The sequence below is a fragment of the Schistocerca nitens genome, chromosome 11, assembly GCF_023898315.1.
Source record: "Schistocerca nitens isolate TAMUIC-IGC-003100 chromosome 11, iqSchNite1.1, whole genome shotgun sequence".
In the NCBI taxonomy this organism is placed as follows: domain Eukaryota; kingdom Metazoa; phylum Arthropoda; class Insecta; order Orthoptera; family Acrididae; genus Schistocerca; species Schistocerca nitens.
This window is the reverse complement of record NC_064624.1, coordinates 131,494,802-131,515,598: the sequence shown is the minus strand read 5'-3', so window position 1 is coordinate 131,515,598 and position 20,797 is coordinate 131,494,802. Positions and strand designations below refer to the sequence as shown.

At 45.4% G+C, this 20,797-nt stretch overlaps 1 protein-coding gene across 1 annotated transcript in view; it reads right to left on the bottom strand.

Moving 5' to 3' along the window:
• The window catches only part of LOC126213235 (insulin-like growth factor 2 mRNA-binding protein 1), a 920,751-nt gene that overhangs the window by 595,913 nt on the left and 304,041 nt on the right, over nucleotides 1–20,797 (bottom strand). Inside the window, exon 3 of the mRNA XM_049940885.1 lies at nucleotides 9,915–9,968. Within this exon, the coding sequence (XP_049796842.1) occupies nucleotides 9,915–9,968 (54 nt within the window). The remainder of the gene's footprint in view (nucleotides 1–9,914; nucleotides 9,969–20,797) is intronic.

Genomic DNA, 20,797 nt, shown 5'->3' with positions numbered 1-20,797 from the left:
ATATAGAGCACTTTTCAAACTATCCCAGGCATGTTCGATAGGGTTCCATTCTAGTCGAGCGATGTCGTTATCCTGAGGGAAGTCATTCTCAAGATGTGCACGATGGGGCGCGAATTGTCGTCTACGAAGACGAATGCTTCGCCAACATGCTGCCGATATGGTTGTACTATCGGTCAGAGGATGGCATTCGCGTACCCTACAGCCGTTACGGCACCTTCCAAGACCACCAGCGGAGTACGTCGGCCCTACATAATGCCACCCCTAAACATCAGGGAACCATCACCTTGCAGCATTCGCTGGACAGTGTGTCTAAAACCGGGTTGCCTCGAAACACGTCTCCGACGATTGTCTGGTTGAAGGCATATGTGACACTCATCGGTGAAGAGAACGTGATACCAATCCTGAGCGGTCCATTCGCCGTGTTCTTGGGCCCATTTGTACCACGCTGCACGGTGTCGTAGTTGCAAAGATGGACCTCGCAGTGGACGTCGGGAGTGAATTTGCGCATCATGCAGCCTACTGAGCACAGTTGGAGTCGTAACACGACGTCCTGTGGCTGTACGAAAAGAATTATTCAACATGGTGGCGTTGCTGTCAGGGTTCCTCCCAGCCATAATTCGTATGTAACGGTCATCCACTGCAGTAGTAGCCCTCCGGTGGCCTGAGCGAGGCATGTCATCGACAGTTCCTATCTCTCTGTATCTCCTCCGTGTCCGAACAACATCGATTTGTTTCACTACGAGACGCCTGGACATTTCCCTTGTTGAGAGCCCTTCCTGGCACAAAGAATGCGGACGCGATGGAACCGCTGTACTGACCGTCTAGACATGGTCGAACTACAGACAGCACGAGCTGTGCACCTCCTTCCTGGTGGAATGACTGGAACTGATCGGCTGTCGGACCCCCCCGCCCCCCCACCCCTCCGTCTAATAGGCGGTGCTCGTGCATGGTTGTTTACATCCTTTGGCGGGTTTAGTGACATCTGTGAAAATGACTGTGTCTGTAATACATTATGCACAGTCAACATCTATCTTCAGCAGTTCTCGGAACCAGGGTGACGCAAAATATTTTTTCATGTGTGTAATTTGTGGGTGTGACGAAACTGCAAAAAGGTGGGAATTTAAGGAGATGGGACCTGGATAAACTGACTAAACCAGAGGTTGTACAGAGTTTCAGGGAGAGCATAAGGGAACAATTGACAGAAATGGGGGAAAGAAATACAGCAGAAGAAGAATGGGTAGCTTTGAGGGATGAAATAGTGAAGTCAGCAGAGGATCAAATAGGTAAAAAGACGAGGGATAGTAGAAACCCTTGGGTAACAGAAGAAATATTGAATTTAATTGATGAAAGGAGAAAATATAAAAATGCAGTAAATAAAGCAGGCAAAAAGGAATACAAACGTGTCAAAAATGGGATCGACAGGAAGTGCAAAATGGCTAAGCAGGGATGGCTAGAGGACAAATGTAAGGATGTAGAGGCTTATCTCACTAGGGGTAAGATAGACACTGCCTACAGGAAAATTAGAGACCTTTGGAGAAAGGAGAACCACTTGCATGAATATCAAGAGCTTTGATGGAAACCCAGTTCTAAGCAAAGAAGGGAAAGCAGAAAGGTGGAAGGAGTATATAGAGGGTCTGTACAAGGGCGATGTACTCAAGGACAATCTTATGGAAATGGAAGAGGATGTAGATGAAGATGAATTGGGAGATATGATACTGCGTGAAGAGTTTGAGAGAGCACTGAAAGACCTGAGTCGAAACAAGGTCCCTGGAGTAGACAACATTCCATTAGAACTACTGACAGCCTTGCGAGAGCCAGTCCTGACAAAACTCTACCATCTGGTGAGCAAGATGTATGAGACAGGCAAAATACCTTCAGACTTCAAGAAGAATATAATAATTCCAATCCCAAAGAAAGCAGGTGTTGATAGATGTGAAAATTACCGAACTATCAGTTTAATAAGTCACAGCTGCAAAATACTAACGCGAATTCTTTACAGACGAATGGAAAAACTGTTAGAAGCCGACCTCGGGGAAGATCAGTTTGGATTCCGTAGAATGTTGGAACACGTGACGCAATACTAACCCTACAACTTATCTTAGAAGCTAGATTAAGGAAAGGCAAACCTACGTTTCTAGCATTTGTAGACTTAGAGAAAGCGTTTGACAATGTTGATTGGAATACTCTCTTTCAAATTCTGAAGGTGGCAGGGCTAAAATACAGGGAGCGAAAGGCTATTTACAATTTGTACAGAAATCAGATGGCAGTTATAAGAGTCGAGGGGCATGAAAGGGAAGCAGTGGTTGGGAAGGGACAGGATTGTAGCCTATCCTCGATGTTAATCAATCTGTATATTGAGCAAGCAATAAAGGAAACAAAAGATAAGTTCAGAGTAGGTATTAAAATCCATGGAGAAGAAATAAAAACTTTGAGGTTCGCCGATGACATTGTAATTCTGTCAGAGACGGCAAAGGAGTTGGAAGAGCAGCTGAACGGAATGGACAGTGTCTTGAAAGGAGGGTATAAGATGAACATCAACAAAAGCAAAACGAGGATCATGGAATTTAGCCGAATTAAGTCGGGTGATGCTCAGGGAATTAGATTAGGAAATGAGACACTTAAAGTAGTAAAGGAGTTTTGCTGTTTGGGGAGCAAAATAACTGATGATGGTCGAAGTAGAGAGGTTATAAAATGTAGACTGGCAATGGCAAGGAAATCGTTTCTGAAGAAGAGAAATTTGTTAAGATCGAGTATTGATTTAAGTGTCAGGAAGTCGTTTCTGAAAGTATTTGTATAGAGTGTAGCCATGTATGGAAGTGAAACATGGACGATAAATAGTTTGGACAAGAAGAGAATAGAAGCTTTAGAAATGTGGTGCTACAGAAGAATGCTGAAGATTAGATGGGTAGACCACATAACTAATGAGGATTATTGAATAGGATTGGGGAGAAGAGAAGTTTGTGGCACAACTTGACTAGAAGAAGGGATCTGTTGGTAGGACATGTTCTGAGGCATCGAGGGATCACCAATTTAGTATTGGAGGGCAGCGTGGAGGGTAAAAATCGCAGAGGGAGACCAAAAATGAATACACTAAGCAGATTCAGAAGGATGTAGGCTGCAGTAGGTACTGGGAGACGAAGAAGCTTTCACAGGATAGAGTAGGATGGAGAGCTGCATCAAACTAGTCTGAGGACTGAAGACCCCAACAACAACAATTTGTGGGTTTCTTGACGAGCACGATTTGTTCTCTTCGCGTTGACTGATCATCAGTTAGACGGGAAAGTTTACGCGGTGACAGGGTTGAGAGTAGTCTGCAGGGGCCCAGCAACCGAGAAGCGGTGCAGCGTAACGGAATTGGGCGATGTCCTGTTGCAGAGCGCGCGGGAAACAAAGCGCAGACCGCCTGCACAGGACCCCCGAAAACTGGTCCGCGCCGCACGCAGCTCAACGAATTACCAAATTGTGGCCCACCTGGCCTCCGAACAAAACCGACTTGTTGGGCCGTTAAGGGAACAGCTCCACATCCTGTCAGCTCATTGTCCGACAGAGCAACTTTCGAACATAATACGTTGCTGTGGCATACCTAGAAGAATGTAATGATTGCACTTCCAAAGAAGGTGGGGGCTGACAGGTGTGAACTTTACCGCGCTATCGACTTAATAAGGCATGCTTACAAAATACTGACACTAAGTAAATACAGAAGAATGGAAACGCAGGCAGAAATCGAACTAGGAGAAAATCAGTTTGGATTTCAGACAATGTGGGAATAAAAGAGAATAGATTGCAAAAAAGGTAAAACGTACGTCTATGGCATTAGTAAAACATACGTCTATGGCATTAGCAGATTTTTTTCACGCTTGCTGGATTCAGAAAATATCCTTCAGTGGTCACGATTGCATTTTATTAATTTTATTGATTCCTACGACACTTCCCGCTAAAGTTGTCACCCGTCTTCAGACCTGTAATTACAACAAAAATTTCATGTAAGGAAATACACTAAAGCGCCAAAAAAACTGGTATAGGCATGCTTATTCAAAAACAGAGATGTGTAAACAGACAGTATACGGCGCTGCGGTCGGCAACGCCTATATAAGACAACAAGTGTCTGGCGCAGTTGCTAAATCCGTTACATCGGTTACTGCTGGTACAGTGGCAGGTTACCAAGATTTAAGTGAAATTGAACGTGGTGTTAAAGTTGACGCACGAGCGATGGGAAACGGTATCTCTGAGGTAACGATAAAGTGGGCATTTTCCCGTACGAACATTTTAGGAGTGCACCGTGAATATCAGGAATCGGGTAAAACATAAAATCTCCGACATCGGTGCGCCCGGAAAAGGATCTTGCATGAACGGTACCAACAACGACTGTAGAGAATCGTTCAACGTGACAGAAGTCTAGTCCTTCCGCAAATTGCTGCAGATTTCAATGCTGGGCCATCAACAAGTGTCAGCATGCGAGCCTTTAACGAAACATCACAGATATGGACTTCGGAGCGAAGGCCCACTCATGTTCCCTTGATGACCGCACAACACAAAGCTTTTTGCTTCGCCTGGGCCCGTCAATAGCAACACCGGACTGTTAATGACTGGAAAAATGTTGCCTCGTTGGACGAGCCTCGTTTCAAATTGTATCGAGCGGATGGTGTACGGGTATGGAGACAACCTCAGGAATCCATGGATCCTGCATGTCAGCAGGGGACTTTTCAAGCTGGTGGAGGCTTTGTAACTGTGTGAGTCGTGTGCAGTTGCAGTGATATGACACCCCTGATACATCTACATACGACTCTAACAGGTGACACGTATGATCACCTGCATCCATTCATGTCCGTTGTGCATTACGACGGACTTGGGCAATTCCAGCAGGACAATGCGACACTCCACACGCCCAGCAATGCTACATAGTCGCTCCAGGAAAACTCTTCAGATTTGAAACACTTCCGCTGCCCTTCAAACTCGTCAGATGTCAACATAATTGAGCATATGTGGGATGCCTTGCAACCTGTTCAGAAGAGATCTCCACCCCTCGTACTGTTACGGATTTATGAACAGCCCTGCAGGATTCATGGTGTCAATTCCCTCCAGCAGTACTTCAGACATAGGTTGACTCATGCCCCGTCGTGTTGCTGCACTTCTACGTGCTCTCGGGGGCCCTACACGATGTTAGGCATGTGTACCAGTTTGTTTGGCTCACTAGTGTATAGTATGATACAAAGTCCCAATACAATAGTTCCTCAAAGTAAATACGATGCGCAATGAAATTAAAGGATCACTTAAACTCGTGATTGTCTCCCATAGCGACGTATAAGTTTGAAATTTGGCACAAAGGTTCCTACAACCTTTCTCTTCAAAAGTGCTAAAGCGTGGCGCCTGTTACGCCGCCCTAAGGCTCAGAGACGCTTCGAGCAGCAACCTGTCGACACCTGCGGAAAAAGGTCACTGCTCAAAAGTTCATGTAAGGTGGGTTAATGATGTCATATTGGCACCAAATTTCACCACAGTTCTGCCCAATGCCGCCATGGACGTGTCACACGATGAGCAGATCGTCGTCTTACACACAGCTTTGAAATCACGCGGAAAACATATCAGACACGTAGCCGCTCGGAATCGGCAAGAAAAGGCCACAGGGGTGGCACAAAGGGCATCAATGAAACCGTCCCTTCCCTTGGGACGTTGATTCCCACGAAGTTTACTGTAGAAAACAGCGACCACTAGCGACCGTTCAAAACCATCCGACGAAATTTGAACGTGATCTGAAGCATCAAAGTGGTTTTATGTTTTTTCAACGCTTCTGTTTAGAATATTTAAAGACCTCCTGTGGCGACATAACACGGGGGCGGGGGCTGAGGAGGGGGGGGGGGTTATTTTATGCTAGATAATCAAGTGCGTGAATAAAATCCCCAAATCGGCAACACCCTCGGTGCCACCCACGCACCTTTGTTGAGCACTTTAAAATTGTCGCTGTCCGAAACTTCAGCACCAGTTTCGCGACCTTCTCTAGTACATGAAGATTGGCAAACCCCACCTAGTGGATTTCGAAGGCCTTACCTAACCACGCAGGTCTTAGAGCAGCAACGAGACTACACCAGTGATCAAAAGTATCTGGACACCTGGCTGAAAATTACTTACAAGTTCGTGGCCCCCTTTTTCATATTAGGTGCATTGTGCTGCCACCTGCTGCCAGCTACTCCATATCACCGACCTCTGTAGGCATTACACATCTTGAGAGAGCACCTGATTGAACGTATGCCTGCGAGAGTGGAAGCCGTCATCAAGGCTAAAGGAGGGCCAACACCATACTTCACGGAGTGCTGCACTGAGGACACGTATCGATGTCGGTCGGCAAGTCCTGGCTTTCCAAAACATCCCAAAAGTGTTCTATAGGATTCAGGTCAGGACTCTGTGCAGGACAGTCCATTACAGGGACCTTATTGTCCGCCACAGGCCGTGCGTTATGAACACAGCACAGATGGTGCTACTGAAAAGGCAGCCTTAGAGGGACCTTTTGCCGCATTATGAACAGGTGCTTGATCGTGTTGAAAGATACAATCGCCATCCCCCAATTGCTCTCCAACAGTGGGAAGCAAGAAGGTACTTCAATGTAGGCCTGCGCTGCGATAGTGCCACGCAAAACAACAAGGGGTGCTAGCCCACTCCATGAAAAACACCGTAACACCACCGCCTCCGAATTTTACTGTTGGCACTACACACGCTGGTAGATGTTCACCGGGCATTCGCCATACCCACACCCTGCCATCGGATCGCCACATTGTGCACCGTGATTCGTCACTCCACACAATGTTTATCCACTGTTCAATCGCTCGATGTTTACGCTCCTTACACCAAGCGACGTGTCGTTTGGTATTTACCGACGTGATGTGTGACTTATGAGCAGCCGCTCGACCACGAAATCCAAGTTTTCTGTCATAGTACTGGCAGTGGATCCTGATGCAATTTGGAATTCCTGTGCAATAGTCAGGATAGATGTCTGCCTATTACACATTACGACCCTCTTCAGCTGTCGGTGGTCTCTGTCAGTCAACAGACGAGGTCGGCCTGTGCGCTTTTGTGCTGTGCGTGCCCCTTCACGTTTCCACTGCACTGTCACATAGGAAACAGTGAACCTAGGGATGTTTAGGACTGTGGAAATCTCGCGTACAGACGAATGACACAAGTGACACGCAATCACCAGACTCCGCGGAGCGCCCCATTCTGCTCTCTCAAGATGTGTAATGCCTACAGAGGTCGCTGATATGGAGTAGCTGGCAGCAGGTGGCAGCACAATGCACCTAATATGAAAAACGTATGTTTTTGGGGATGTCCGGATACTTTTGATCACATAGTGTAGGTGTCAATGCTACCGACAGGTTCAAAGGGCTGAACAAACGTGGTCGCACAGATGGTGCTACTGAACTGGCAGTCTTAGAGGAGCCTTTTGCCGCTTTATACAAGCACATGATAACGTTGCAGCCCCCCGTGAACATGGCATAGGAGGGCGCGAAACAGAAGCGCCGGAAAAGCTTAAAACCTTGTTACTTCAGATCACGTTCAAATTTCGTCGAATGGTTTTGAACGGTCCCTACTGGTTCCACCCTGAATAACGGACCAAAATTTGAGGTCGCACTGCTCTCCAAAGGGGTCATATCACGTTCAGTGTGTTTGCAGCCCCACGTTGTCTTGAGTGTAGGGTTGAATCGACCACGGGGTGGCAACCGTGTCAAACGTTGCGAAGAACGTCATTCTCTTGCACACCACACCATACCGCACTGCAAACCGCGAAATGTGTGTAAATACACGCCGCAAGAGAAGGTGTGGTTTCACTGACGCCTTTAACGCTACCCACCGAAGCTTTTTCATATTCGTTGATCCATTATGGATCGTGGGACGACGGCTGGCATCAACTTCTTGATGCAATAATTTACCAACAGCCGTATGTATTGTAGAAATTTATTTTGTTTTCTTTTATGAACTTCTATGTGCTACCAGTTGCGGCATTATATTGATGCCATCTTCAGGCCCCTGTACAATGAGTGGAAGAAATGTACTATTATGAAAAATATAGAACATACTTTAACAACTGACAGGTATCATGTTAACTATCTAAGTCGCTCAAAAAGACATATCACTAAAACTATATGTAACATTAGGGCACATATGCTTCTGCTTATTCTACAATACATACAGCTGTTGGTAAATTATTGCATCAAGAAGAAGCCTTTTCATGTCCATTTCTACCGGCGGTGTGTCTGAAATGTTTCTCTCGACCACCCACACGTAAACTGCGTGATTTCAGAGCTGGGAGCCGCGGTTCTGCTCCCCGTCACAAACCGCGGTTCTGCTCCCCGTCACAGAAGTGACAAAAGCAGGAGTGAATTATGGGTATGAGGGATGTGACGGTCTGTTCATGGTATGACACGTTCTACATTTACATCTACATTTATACTCCGCAAGCCACCCAAAGGTGTGTGGCGGAGGGCACTTTACGTGTCACTGTCATTACCTCCCTTTCCTGTTCCAGTCGCGTACGGTTCGCGGGAAGAACGACTGCCGGAAAACCTCCGTGCGCGCTCGAATCTCTCTAATTTTACATTCGTGATCTCCTCGGGAGGTATAAGTAGGGGGAAGCAATATATTCGATACCTCATCCAGAAACGCACCCTCTCGAAACCTGGACAGCGAGCTACATCGCGATGCAGAGCGCCTATCTTGCAGAGTTTGCTAAACATCTCCGTAACGCTATCACGCTTACGAAATAACCCTGTGACGAAACGCGCCGCTCTTCTTTGGATCTTCTCTATCTCCTTCGTCAACCCGATCTGGTACGGATCCCACACTGATGGGCAATACTCAAGTATAGGTCGAACGAGTGTTTTGTAAGCCACCTCCTTTGTCGATGGACTACATTTTCTAAGGACTCTCCCAATGAATCTCAACCTGGCACCCACCTTACCGACAATTAATTTTATATGATCATTCCACTTCAAATCGTTCCGTACGCATACTTCCTGATATTTTACAGAAGTAACTGCTACCAGTATTTGTTCCGCTATCATATAATCATACAATGAAGGATCCTTCTTTCTATGTATTCCCAATACATTACATTATGTTAGGGGTCAGTTGCCACTCCCTGCACCAAGTGCCTATCCGCTGCAGAGCTTCCTGCATTTTGCTGCTATTTTCTAATGCTGCAACTTCTCTGTATTCTACAGCATCATCCGCTAAAAGCCGCGTGGAACTTCGACACTAACTACTAGGTCATTTATATATATTGTGAAAAGCAATGGTCCCATAACACTCCCCTGAGGCACGCCAGAGGTTACTTTAACGTCTGTAGACGTCTCTCCATTGAGAACAACATGCTGTGTTCTGTTTGCTAAAAACTCTTCAATCCAGCCACACAGCTGGTCTGATATTCTGTAGGCTTTTACTTTGTTTATTAGGCGACAGTGCGTAACTGTATCGAACGCCTTCCGGAAGTGCTTTAGGCAGAATTGTGAAATTTGGTGTGAATGTGACATCATGAACCCACCTTAAAGTTCACAGGAAACTCTGAGCTGTGGTCTTTTTTTCTTTTCTTTTCTTTTCTTTTTTTCTTTGCGTGTGTCGACACCTTTCTTTTCGAAGCGTCTTCTGCACCACTACAGAGGAAGGTTGCTGACACCTTTGAGCCAAATTTGCGTCGCTGTGGGAGACAGTTACGGCGTTATTGAAAAGTGATCCTTCAATTTTGTTGCGCAGTGTTCATACCACACGATAAAAAATTTTCCGTGTACATTGCTTATAGAACAAAGGTATGATACAAAATGCCAGTGCAATAGTTCCACACAGGGTACAAGAAATTTACGTGTACACTACTGCATTGGCACTTCGTACCATATCATTTTTTCTTGTATAGAAGAAATCTGAAGACTCACCTCCATCCATTTCCGATCTGCTCCACTGGAGACTCTCCGGCACCTGCAGATCCCCTGCAACACACACAACACCCAGTCACTCACACTATTCAGTGACACATGCATCTTTATTATAACACTGGCCAACAAAAACAATAATTTTTTAATGTTTCCTGCACTTCATGAATCTATTCTTACTAATTTTGGGTCGAGGAAAACTAATATGAGAATTAAAAAATTTCCTTAGCTCTAGTTTCTGTCATTCACACTAGGTGGAAGTATTTTACATTAATGGATTAAGAGAAAAAGATAGATTTTAATTACATATTCTAACAACATTGAATGCGTAGTTGAATTTTTTTAAATGGTAGTTACACTTTAAGAGTTGTAAATTGCCGAAATACCTCGCAAATGTTTGGGTCTGTAGAGAATCATATGGTGGCTACGTGAGATCGTCGTCTTTTAGCTTGCTTACTGTAACTGAGTTCCGGAGCATTCCTACACATAGACCAACAGTAATTCGAATGCATTGCTTTATTCCAATTGCCCTAATATCTTTGTTCCATAACAGAAATGTTCTGATGGAATCTTTCTCCGTGTTCATCACTGACTGCTCCACAACTAGGAGGGAAAAAGTCTAATTGGGAATGGAGAAAATGGATTTTAGGGAACATATTGCATCCAAAGTTATGGTATTTTTGTAGGAACACTGTCACCTACTGAGTGTAGTTATCATATCTCTTGTTGCCTAAAAATGCACGAACAACTCCCGTGAAGGCTTCCAGACCTTCTTTTTCTTTCCCCTCCAAAATTTTGTCAAATGAACGATCCTTTAAAAGTTCTCGAATTTGTGGCCCGACAAAAATACCTTCCTTAATTCTTGCATCACTTAATTTGGGAAATTTCTCTCTTATGTACTGAAAATTCCGTTCTTCTTGGTTCGTACCTTTGACAAAATTTTTCATCAACCCAGTTTGATATTCAGGGGTGGAAGAAGAACATATTTTGGGTCCACGAGAGGCTCGGCAACATTTTTCTCCCTAGGGTTAAGATTTCTCTCACGCCAGTCTGCTTTTGCGGTTTCCTATCCCTACTGTCCCACATACATAAGAGACAGAAACGGTTTTTTTTTATCCCAGTTGCATTCCTAAGAGTATGGCAATGACTTTTGTATAACCACAGATATTCCTTTTGTGTTCATGATACTTGATTGAGTCCAAGAGGGCTGTCATGTATGTATATGTCTCCTTCATGTGAACTGCATGACCAACAGGAACAGAAGAAAAATGTTTGCCATTGTGAAGTAACACAGCTTTCAAACTAAGCTTGGAGGATTATTATTTATTTGTAATTTCTGCTACTAGTCACTTTCTTATTTTTTGTTTTATGTTTAGTCTAGCATAATACGGTGCGTTTAGAACATGTTCTGTTCATGATCAGGTGTTTATACATACAGAGAATTTCTCTGTAAGATAAAAAAGTGACTGGCAGGAGAAATTACAAATAAATAATTATCCCCCACAGTCACAGTTCTCAGACATACCCATTATGACCGAAAATAATAAAGCTTCGAGGAGTCTTTCAATAGCATCTAGGGATCATGATTCACATTCAAAAATTAATGCTGCGGCAAACAACAAGATTGTTTTTCTCCTCCACAAAGGAAAGCAGGTCCATGTGACGATTTCTGTACTGTGAGACTGTGACATCACTTTCGAGAACATTCCATTGCTGAAGTCGAGACCCAAGAATTTCTGCCTTCTCCTTTGACAGGTCAATGTCTCTAATGAGATCACTCAATTCCGCTTGACTCGATCTGTGCGGTTTATCATCTTTTCCCACAAAATCAGCGTCACGGGATGTGGAAGGCTTGTTTGGTTCTTTTTCTTCTTCTTGTTCCGCACTGTCTTCATTTTCTACTTCACACACACAATTTTCGGTTGGATTAGGAACTGTAAACTATCTGAATGCGGAGTGTGTCGATTAGCAGATCGAAGATTCGGATACTGAACTGTTCTTCTTTTGTTCCTAGACAATGCTGCCTTTACAGGTGGAATCAAGCAGAAACAGCAGTCATCAGCATGGTTTGTAGGTTCCCACCAAACCATAGGCACAGCAAAAGCCATAGACCCGTTTTTATTTTTCAGCCATTCTCGCAATGTAACTGAACATGCACTGCAACATATATCTGGAGCCCAAGGCTTATCCTGGTCCCCTATTTTCATACCGAAATAATGCAGATAGGTATTCTTCCCAAAGGCGACAGACTTCGTTTCTGTGAGGAAAATTATATTTCACCACAAATGTAACAAAAATCATTCACCTTATTTACACATTTTAGTGGCATTTTTACGAGTTTTGCACTACAAAAGCACTCTCAAACCAGAAATTCTGAATTAATTATAGCACATACTATGTGAAACAACAGCTTAAGAGCATCTGTGTTTTGTTATTCGGCAGGTGTGCCAGCTCCGAAAACAAAATTTTCCCCAAACTGCAAATGTTGACTATAAAAATGAAATGTCACTTTATCTCCAAAGCAAGAGCTAATCTGTTATTTTTACGGAGTTTTTTTAACTCAGCTGATGGAAACACATAATAATTAATTATTTTTGAAACATTTTCATTGTTGGCTAGTGTAATCTGAAACAGCCACACGTACGGTTTAAAAAAGTTTCTTTGAGTCGTACCATTAGAGGTTTCGGATTTCTCATAAACCCAGTATCAGATGGCTCTTACAGATTTACTTGCTTTGCTGCGGGAACCCGTTTTACAGTCTTCATTAGTTTAGTGCAACAGGATAAACAAAAAAGTTTTTCGTTCGAAGCTTGGTAAACTGACGAGATGTCTTTTTTTTTTTTTTTTTTTTTTTTTTTTTTTTTTTACTTCACCGAAATATACAAGAAATGGTCTGAACGTTAATAAAACTAGTAATATGGCGACAGCTGTAGTGGTGTAAGTTGCTGTGAGACGTATTCGTCGGGTACTTGTGTTATACATATTAAAATTTCTAAATTTTGGCACGTGTATTAAGTGAATGCTGTTAAAACCTCGGAAAATTGGTTGAATCGACACCACCCTATGTTTTAAGGCATCATGCATTACTTAACGTATCCGAGCTTTACTTAAGTAACAAGAGCATTAGAATGAAAATTTCACTCTGCAGCGGAGTGTGTGCTGATTTTGAAACTTCCTGGCACATTAAAACTGTGTGTGAATTCGAGTCTCGGTTCGGCACACAGTTTTAATGTGACAGGAAGTTTCAAAATCAGCGCACACTCCGCTACAGAGTGAAAATTTCATTCTAGAACCATCCCCAAGGCTGTGGCTAAGCCATGTCTTCGCAATATCCTTTCTTCCAGTAGTGCTACTCCTGCAAGTTTCGCAGGAAAACTTCTGTGAAGTTTGGAAGGTAGGAGACGAGGTACTGGCGGAATTAAAGCTGTGAGGACGGGACGTGAGTCGTGCTTGGGTAGCTCAGCTGGCAGTCTGCCTTCGGCAGTGACACAGTGCGGACCGTGTTGCCAGCCGGCCGCGCTGTGGTGCGCGCGCCTGTTTGTTTACGCCGGAGCAGCTTCGCGTGTGCGGTGTTGTGAGTCTAGGACGAGATGGCACACTCGTACAGAAAAACGACTTTGAAGTTCAGTTTTGCGACCGACTATACACGACCAAAGGCACACGAGATTGAACGTTTCTTCAGAGAAGAGGTAAAAATCGATCCACAGGAAATCGTGGGAATCAATTTATCGCTCGTTTCAAGCGTCGTCTACGTCAAACTTGTTGACGAGGCTGCTTGCGACAGACTTCTACAACGATCACCGAACGGGTATCGTTTCTGTCATGCCGATGGGAATGTAGGTGCGGTTACAGTCGATCACGCGGGAATGGGGATCCGCACTATACGCGTCTTCGAACTTCCGTTTGAGGTCCCGTCTGAACTTGTTACCGATGCCTTTCGACCATACGGTACAGTTCTATCCCATGTGGCCGAAAAATGGACGAGTTTTACCACGTATCCCGTTTTAAATGGGGTGAGACAAATACGGATAGAACTGCGCAAGCACGTCCCCTCTTATTTGTACATAGGAGGTTGTCGAGCGATTATCATCTATGATGGGCAACCTCGCACTTGCTCGGGGTGCGGGAAAGAAGGTCACGTCCGCTCGGAATGTCTCCAGCGACGTTTAGTGCAAACTCCACGGGTTGACGTTCAGGTGCCACAACAGACGACTGTCTTACCGTTGACCTTTGTGGAAGCCCTGAGAGGCGACGTGAGGGAGATTTCCGATAGGCACCAGCAGCTGCCCCCTATAGAGAACATGGACACCAACGGACTGGAACTCCGACCGTCGGTTCCTCCACAACAGACACAGGACACCACACACGAGATGCAGCTGACGGCCGCTCCAGGCTCATCCGTGGTGGATGCCAGTGCTTCCACCGAGAGCGTGATAGGCCAGGCCCAAGACGGAGGATACGCAACCCACACAGCCGATGCGGAAGCAAGGCAACGGAAACAGCGTTCGCCGAAGAGAAGGAAGAAGCGTCGACTGACTTCTGCTGACGATAGCCATAGTCCCGAGGGGACAGTGGACGACAACGACAGTATCGATCTGAGACCAGTGGATTCCACAGATACCGAGATGACGATGCAGGAACTACACAGCGATGATAACTTGAACTCTCCTTCTGGTGACCGGAAGGCGGAAGTGGAGATGACAACTGTCCAACATCAGAGCGATGACAACGTTACCTCCCATCCTTCGACCTGTTCCGGAAACATGCTGGGGGACTGGGCGCAAGAAATGGACCAACAGGAACAGGATGAAAATACGAACGCGACGATTGAGGATAGTCCTGGCCAGAGGCCGGGAGGGGTCGGGAAATGTTGACCAACTTAGTGTGATGCAGAGCGCCGGGGGTGCAGATGGCCGCTTAATGACACCGCCCTACAACTGATGAACACAAGCCAGGCGTACCGCATTGCCACGATAAACATTAATGGCATACGGACACCGCTTAAAATTCAGATGCTGCAAGATATGTTACGCGCTGCGGACGTGGACATTGTACTCCTACAAGAAGTGCGTTTCACATCGCCGCCAGTGTTCTACGGTTACGAGGCACATTATTCAGTGCACGATGAAAGTGGATGCAGTGTAGCGATTCTCACCAGGGAAGGAATAGGAGTGGAAGACGTCAGGTCTCTCCCTTCGGCACGTGGCATAGCGATCACTGTCGACGGCGTTCGTTTCATCAATTTATACGCACCATCTGGCTCCACAAAACGAAGAGAAAGGGCGACCTTTTACACCGAAGAGATAGCACCGTTGTTCGCTGGACGCTTTGATAACTATATAGTGGGCGGCGACTTTAATTGTGTCGTCGACAAAAAGGACCAAGTACCTCATTATGTGCCATGCATGGAACTGCGTGCGTTGATTACCGAAATGGCGCTTCTGGATACCTGGGAACTGCAGCATGGTGACAGACCGGGTTATACGTTTGTCACGGGACACTCGGCGAGTAGACTTGATAGGGTGTATGTGACACGAGCACTACGGACGGCAATACTGGATGCCGAAATCTGGCCAGCGGCTTTTACGGATCATATGGCGTACGTCTGTACGATTTCACTAACGCGTCAGAATATATGGCGGAGTAAAGGTCACTGGAAAATGAATTGTGCACTTCTACGTGACACTGAATGTCACCGGTCGATAGAGGCGGCCTGGGAGACCTGCGTTCGCCGTCAACGAGCCTACTCCTCGGTTCTCCAGTGGTGGATAAAATGCGCAAAACCAACGTTACGGAGAACGTTGATACGATACGGGCAGGACAAAACGCAGTGGAACCGCACAACGGCTGATTTTTATTTTACAGCCCTGAGGGAGCTGATGACCCAACAACCATCGCCGGAAAGACACACGGCCATGCGCAGGATAAAAGCCAAGTTATTACAGCTGACGAGACTAAGAATGGAAGGTATAATGGTCCGGGCGAGATTGGCGGACACAGTTGCTGCCGAAACCCCCTCCATGCACCACGTGGTACGTGAACGCCAACGACGACGCAGGACATTGATCAGGGAACTAATCTCTGAAACTGGCCAGCAATTTGTGCACCAGCGTGATATTGCGCATGTGTTTACCGACTATTTCCGCCAGTTATATGGACCTGTACATGTGAACCACGAGACACTACATGATGTCATCTCGGAAATGCCAGATAGAGGACCACCACTGGATGCAGAGACTTTCATCACAGCGATAACAGAGGACGAGCTGACAACCGCAATTGCCAGGGGGGCACCGAACAAGTCCCCAGGACAGGACGGCTTCCCAATTGAATTTTACCGCGCCTTTGCATACCTCATGGGACGGACCTGGATTCAGATGTACAACGAACTCCTGTTACCGCAGACTGAGATACCTGTCGAATTCACGGAGGGTATCATCATCCCAATACCCAAACCACGCGGTGGCAGAAATCCAGGAGATTATAGACCACTCACTCTTTTGAACTGCGACTATAAGATTTTCGCGCGCATCCTTGGGGCTCGCCTGCGGTCTTCACTTTCTGATAGACTCCTCATAGATCAAACTTGCCTCGGCGGTAAGAGCAACGTACATACGGCGCTCAGTGACTACCGAGATATCATCGCATTAGCAGCGGCATGCCGCGTGCGTGGGGCACTCGTCTCTATTGACTTCGACCATGCGTTCGACAGAGTGGATCATACGTTTTTGCATGCGGTGATGGGCAGATTGGGAATCCCACAGGCCTTCATCCTAGTGATCATGCGACTGTTACACGGCGTACGATCAAAGGTCTCGGTGAATGGGCGGGGCACTGACTACATTGTTATTTCAAGGTCAGTTCGTCAAGGTTGCCCCCTTTCGATATTTTTGTATGCAATGGCTTTGGAACCCTGTCTATATGGTCTCCGAAGACGGTTGGAGGGACTGCCGTTGCCACAACTGACCTTTCATTGCCGCGCTTATGCTGACGATGTGATGCTGGTGGCACGGACAGGCGAAGAAGTACGTACGGCGTTGGCATGGATACAGCGATATGGGATGGCGGCAGGAAGCGTGCTTAATCTACAAAAATCACGCTGCATGAACGTCGGTCGAGGATTACAACCGGGTGAGGAAGGCCCGCTCATCTTAGTTAAGACCATAAAATGCCTAGGTATTACGTTCCACACGGATGTGCAGCGGACAGCAGCGGATAACTACCGACGCATATTGAAGCTGATGCGGACAATGGTGCTGTTACAGAAATTAAGAGCGTTGGATATGATTCAGAGGGTGACCTATGTTAACGTATACCTAGCACCGAGACTCACTCACGTAGCGCATGTCCTGCCTTTAACTCGCACAATGGCATCACGCATACAAGCAACTTTCGGAACCTACGTGAGTGTGGGACACCTGTTTAAGATCCGATACACAACGCTCACGCTACCACCTGGAGAGGGTGGACTTGGTCTAGTGAACGTGTATGAAAAGGCACGGGCGTTATTCGTAAGTACGATTTTCCGACAGTGGCGCGGTCAATTTCGCAATATCTCGGGTGCGTTAGCCGATGTACTAGCGCCCACTTCAATGCTGCCCCCAGTCAATGTGGGCCATATTTCACCGAAGCTGTCACATTTCAAGTCCTTTTTTTTGGAGCTTAGCTATGTCAGAGGTTCCTTCCCAACAACACGACTACCGACGGCGCGAGACGTATACCAACTCTTACTGCGCCGGTGCCCCAGGAATACCCTGGAAAAGAAGTACCCAGACAAGAACTGGCGACAGATATGGCGCGTTATACGGAACGTTTACCTTCCAACGTCGGTACGCTCAACATGGTATGTGGTGATAAATAGGAAGTACGCAACGAATCAACGGCGGCACGCGATTCATTTGGCGGACACTCCACTATGTTTAGGCTGCGCAACAGTGGACACTGATGAACATCGTTTAGTATGTAGTGGGACGGCTCCAGTGTGGCACTTGGCACAACAGATATTGGCGTTCCTGTTACGCTCCGCCCCTCACACAATTTCATCAGACACATTTTTTTTCCCCCAAGAATCTTATTTCCCGGTCCAAAAAACCAATGCGGTGACATGGGTGCGGGGAATGGTGGTGGGCTACGTATATAACGAATCGGAAAAGGACAAAATTGATTTTTGGCATTTTCTCCTGGATGGACACACGAAGCTGCAACAGCATAAGAAATATAGGCAAGACTTCGCTAATTACTTGCGACTTACATTTACCGACCCGCCGGCCAGATGGGGTGTGACGGGTGAGAGATGAGATAGACGAAGAAGCCGAGATAGACATCGATCACACTTACGGACCCTTAGTTAATTTCGAGAAGACGACCCAGTCTTACCCCAACGTCTGGAGAACGAGTCGATAGATGGCTCTTTTGCTCTATCGAACGTCGGGTCGTGAGCAGGTGTCGCCCCCGACACGTATTTCATTTCATTGCTACAGGAGCATGTTTCTTTTGTATTTGTACTATCCGCAATAGTCTTCATGTCTTTCTTTTGGGCATTTTCAGTTTTATTCATTTCCTTAATTAATTAATTTTCTCATTAGCCACTATTTGTCAACATAGGGACTTTGTAGACACTATTTATGCGATAGTACCACAAAATGTATGTCAGCAACGGTGGTCAGCCTGACATTCGAAAAAAAAAAAACAAATAGAAAAAAAAAGAAAAAAATGGCGTTGCAGTCGTGGACTGTGCGTAAAACAAAAGGTTGGTAGAGCAGTTGCCCGCCAAAAAAAAAAAAAAAAAAAAAAAAAAAAAAAAAAAAAAAAAAAAAAAAAAAAGTGGTAGAGCACTTGCCCGCGAAAAAAAAGAAAAAAAAGAAAAAAACAGTTGGTAGAGCACTTGCCTGCGAAAGGCATCTTAAAAAAAAAAAAAAAGGGTTCGATCCCCGCCACTGCCTAAATAAAATAAAAAAAAATAAAAAAAAAAAAAAAAAAAGCTGGTAGAGCACTTGCCCGCGAAGGCAAAGGTTCCGAGTTCAAATCTCGCTCCGGCACACAGTTTTAGTATGCAAGGAGGTTTCAACAAGAGCATTAGTTTTGAAGACGCTGATGTCGTATTAGGCGCTATGCTTAATAGTTACGTCTCCGATAAGCGATGAAATTAATTTAAAGGCCGAAAAGAAAAAATTAAATTGTATACAATAAATACTAACACGACATTGTGCTGAATGGCCAAGAATTTAGCTCCGGTTACAAACTTCTAGGACTTGTACAGGGGAGTCACTAAATAATGTTATGAATAGGAATCCAAGTCTGGAAATGAACCGCTTCCGTTCTACGACGGTTTCTGTAAAGATCTTTAACTCATTCACTTCTGCTTGAGGAGTTAAATTAGGCGTGACGCAGTACAATTATTAGGTAACAAGTCGAAAGGAAACATAACGGAACATCCATCACTTAAGTACATCTATATTAACACGTACATATGTGTTTACATCATTCCAAAATAAAAAGAACCCAGCGTACTGTACGTACAGAACAGTACTGCTGCATTACAACAGCGGCTCGATGTGGCGACCACGAACGTTGTTACAGACATTGTGCCTATGAAGCACGTTCTGGTACATACTGTCCGTCCCACCTGGTGTCTCTTCAGTTTCCACAGCGGATGCCAGAACTCGTGCCAGCAGATTTGCCTTTGTCTCTGCAGGAGTGTCGTAATTTAAACTTTGCATAAGACCACTCAAGAAGTAGTACACTTCATCCTGTATATACAGAGCGGTCCATTATCGTGACCGGACCAAATATCTCTCGAAATAAGCGTCAAACGAAAAAACTACAAAGAACGAAACTCGTCTAGCTTGAAGGGGGAAACCAGATGGTGGCGCTGCCATAAGTCAAACGGATATCAACTGCGTTTTTTTTAAATAGGAACCCCCATTTTTCATTACATATTCGTGTAGTACGTAAAGAAATATGAATGTTTTAGTTGGACCTCATTTTACGCTTTGTGATAGATGGCGCTGTAATAGTCACAAACATATGGCTCACAATTTTAGACGAACAGTTGGTAACAGATAGGTTTTTTAAATTAAAATACAGAACGTAGGTACGTTTGAACATTTTATTTCGGTTGTTCCAATGTGATGCATGTACCTTTGTGAACTTATAATTCCTGAGAACGCATGCTGTTACAGCGTGATTACCTGTAAATACCACATTAATGCAATAAATGCTCAAAATGATGTCCGTCGACCTCAATGCATTTGGCAATACGTGTAACGACATTCCTCTCAACAGCGAGTAGTTCGCCTTCCGTAATGTTCCCACATGCATTGTCAGGCGTTGTCGATGGATGACGACAGCAAATATCCTTCAACTTTTCCCACAGAAAGAAAGTCGGGGACGTCACATCCGGTGAACGTGCGGGCCACGGTATGGTGCTTCGACGACCAATCCACCTGTCATGAAATATGCTATTCAATACCGCTTCAACCGCACGCGAGCTATGTGCCGGACATCCATCATGTTGGAAGTATATCGCCATTCTGTCATGCAGTGAAACATCTTATAGTAACCGGTAGAACATTACGTAGGAAAGCAGCATATATTGCAGCATTTAGATTGCCATCGATAAAATGGGGGCCAATTATCCTTCCTCCCATAATGCCGCACCATACATTAACCCGCCAAGGTCGCTGATGCTCCACTTGTCGCAGCCATCGTGGATTTTCCGTTTCCCAATAGTGCATATTATGCCGGTTTACGTTACCGCTGTCGGTGAATGACGCTTCGTCGCTAAATAGAACTCGTGCAAAAAATCTGTCATCGTCCCGTAATTCCTCTTGTGCCCAGTACTAGAACTGTACACGACGTTCAAAGTCGTCGCCATGCAATTCCTG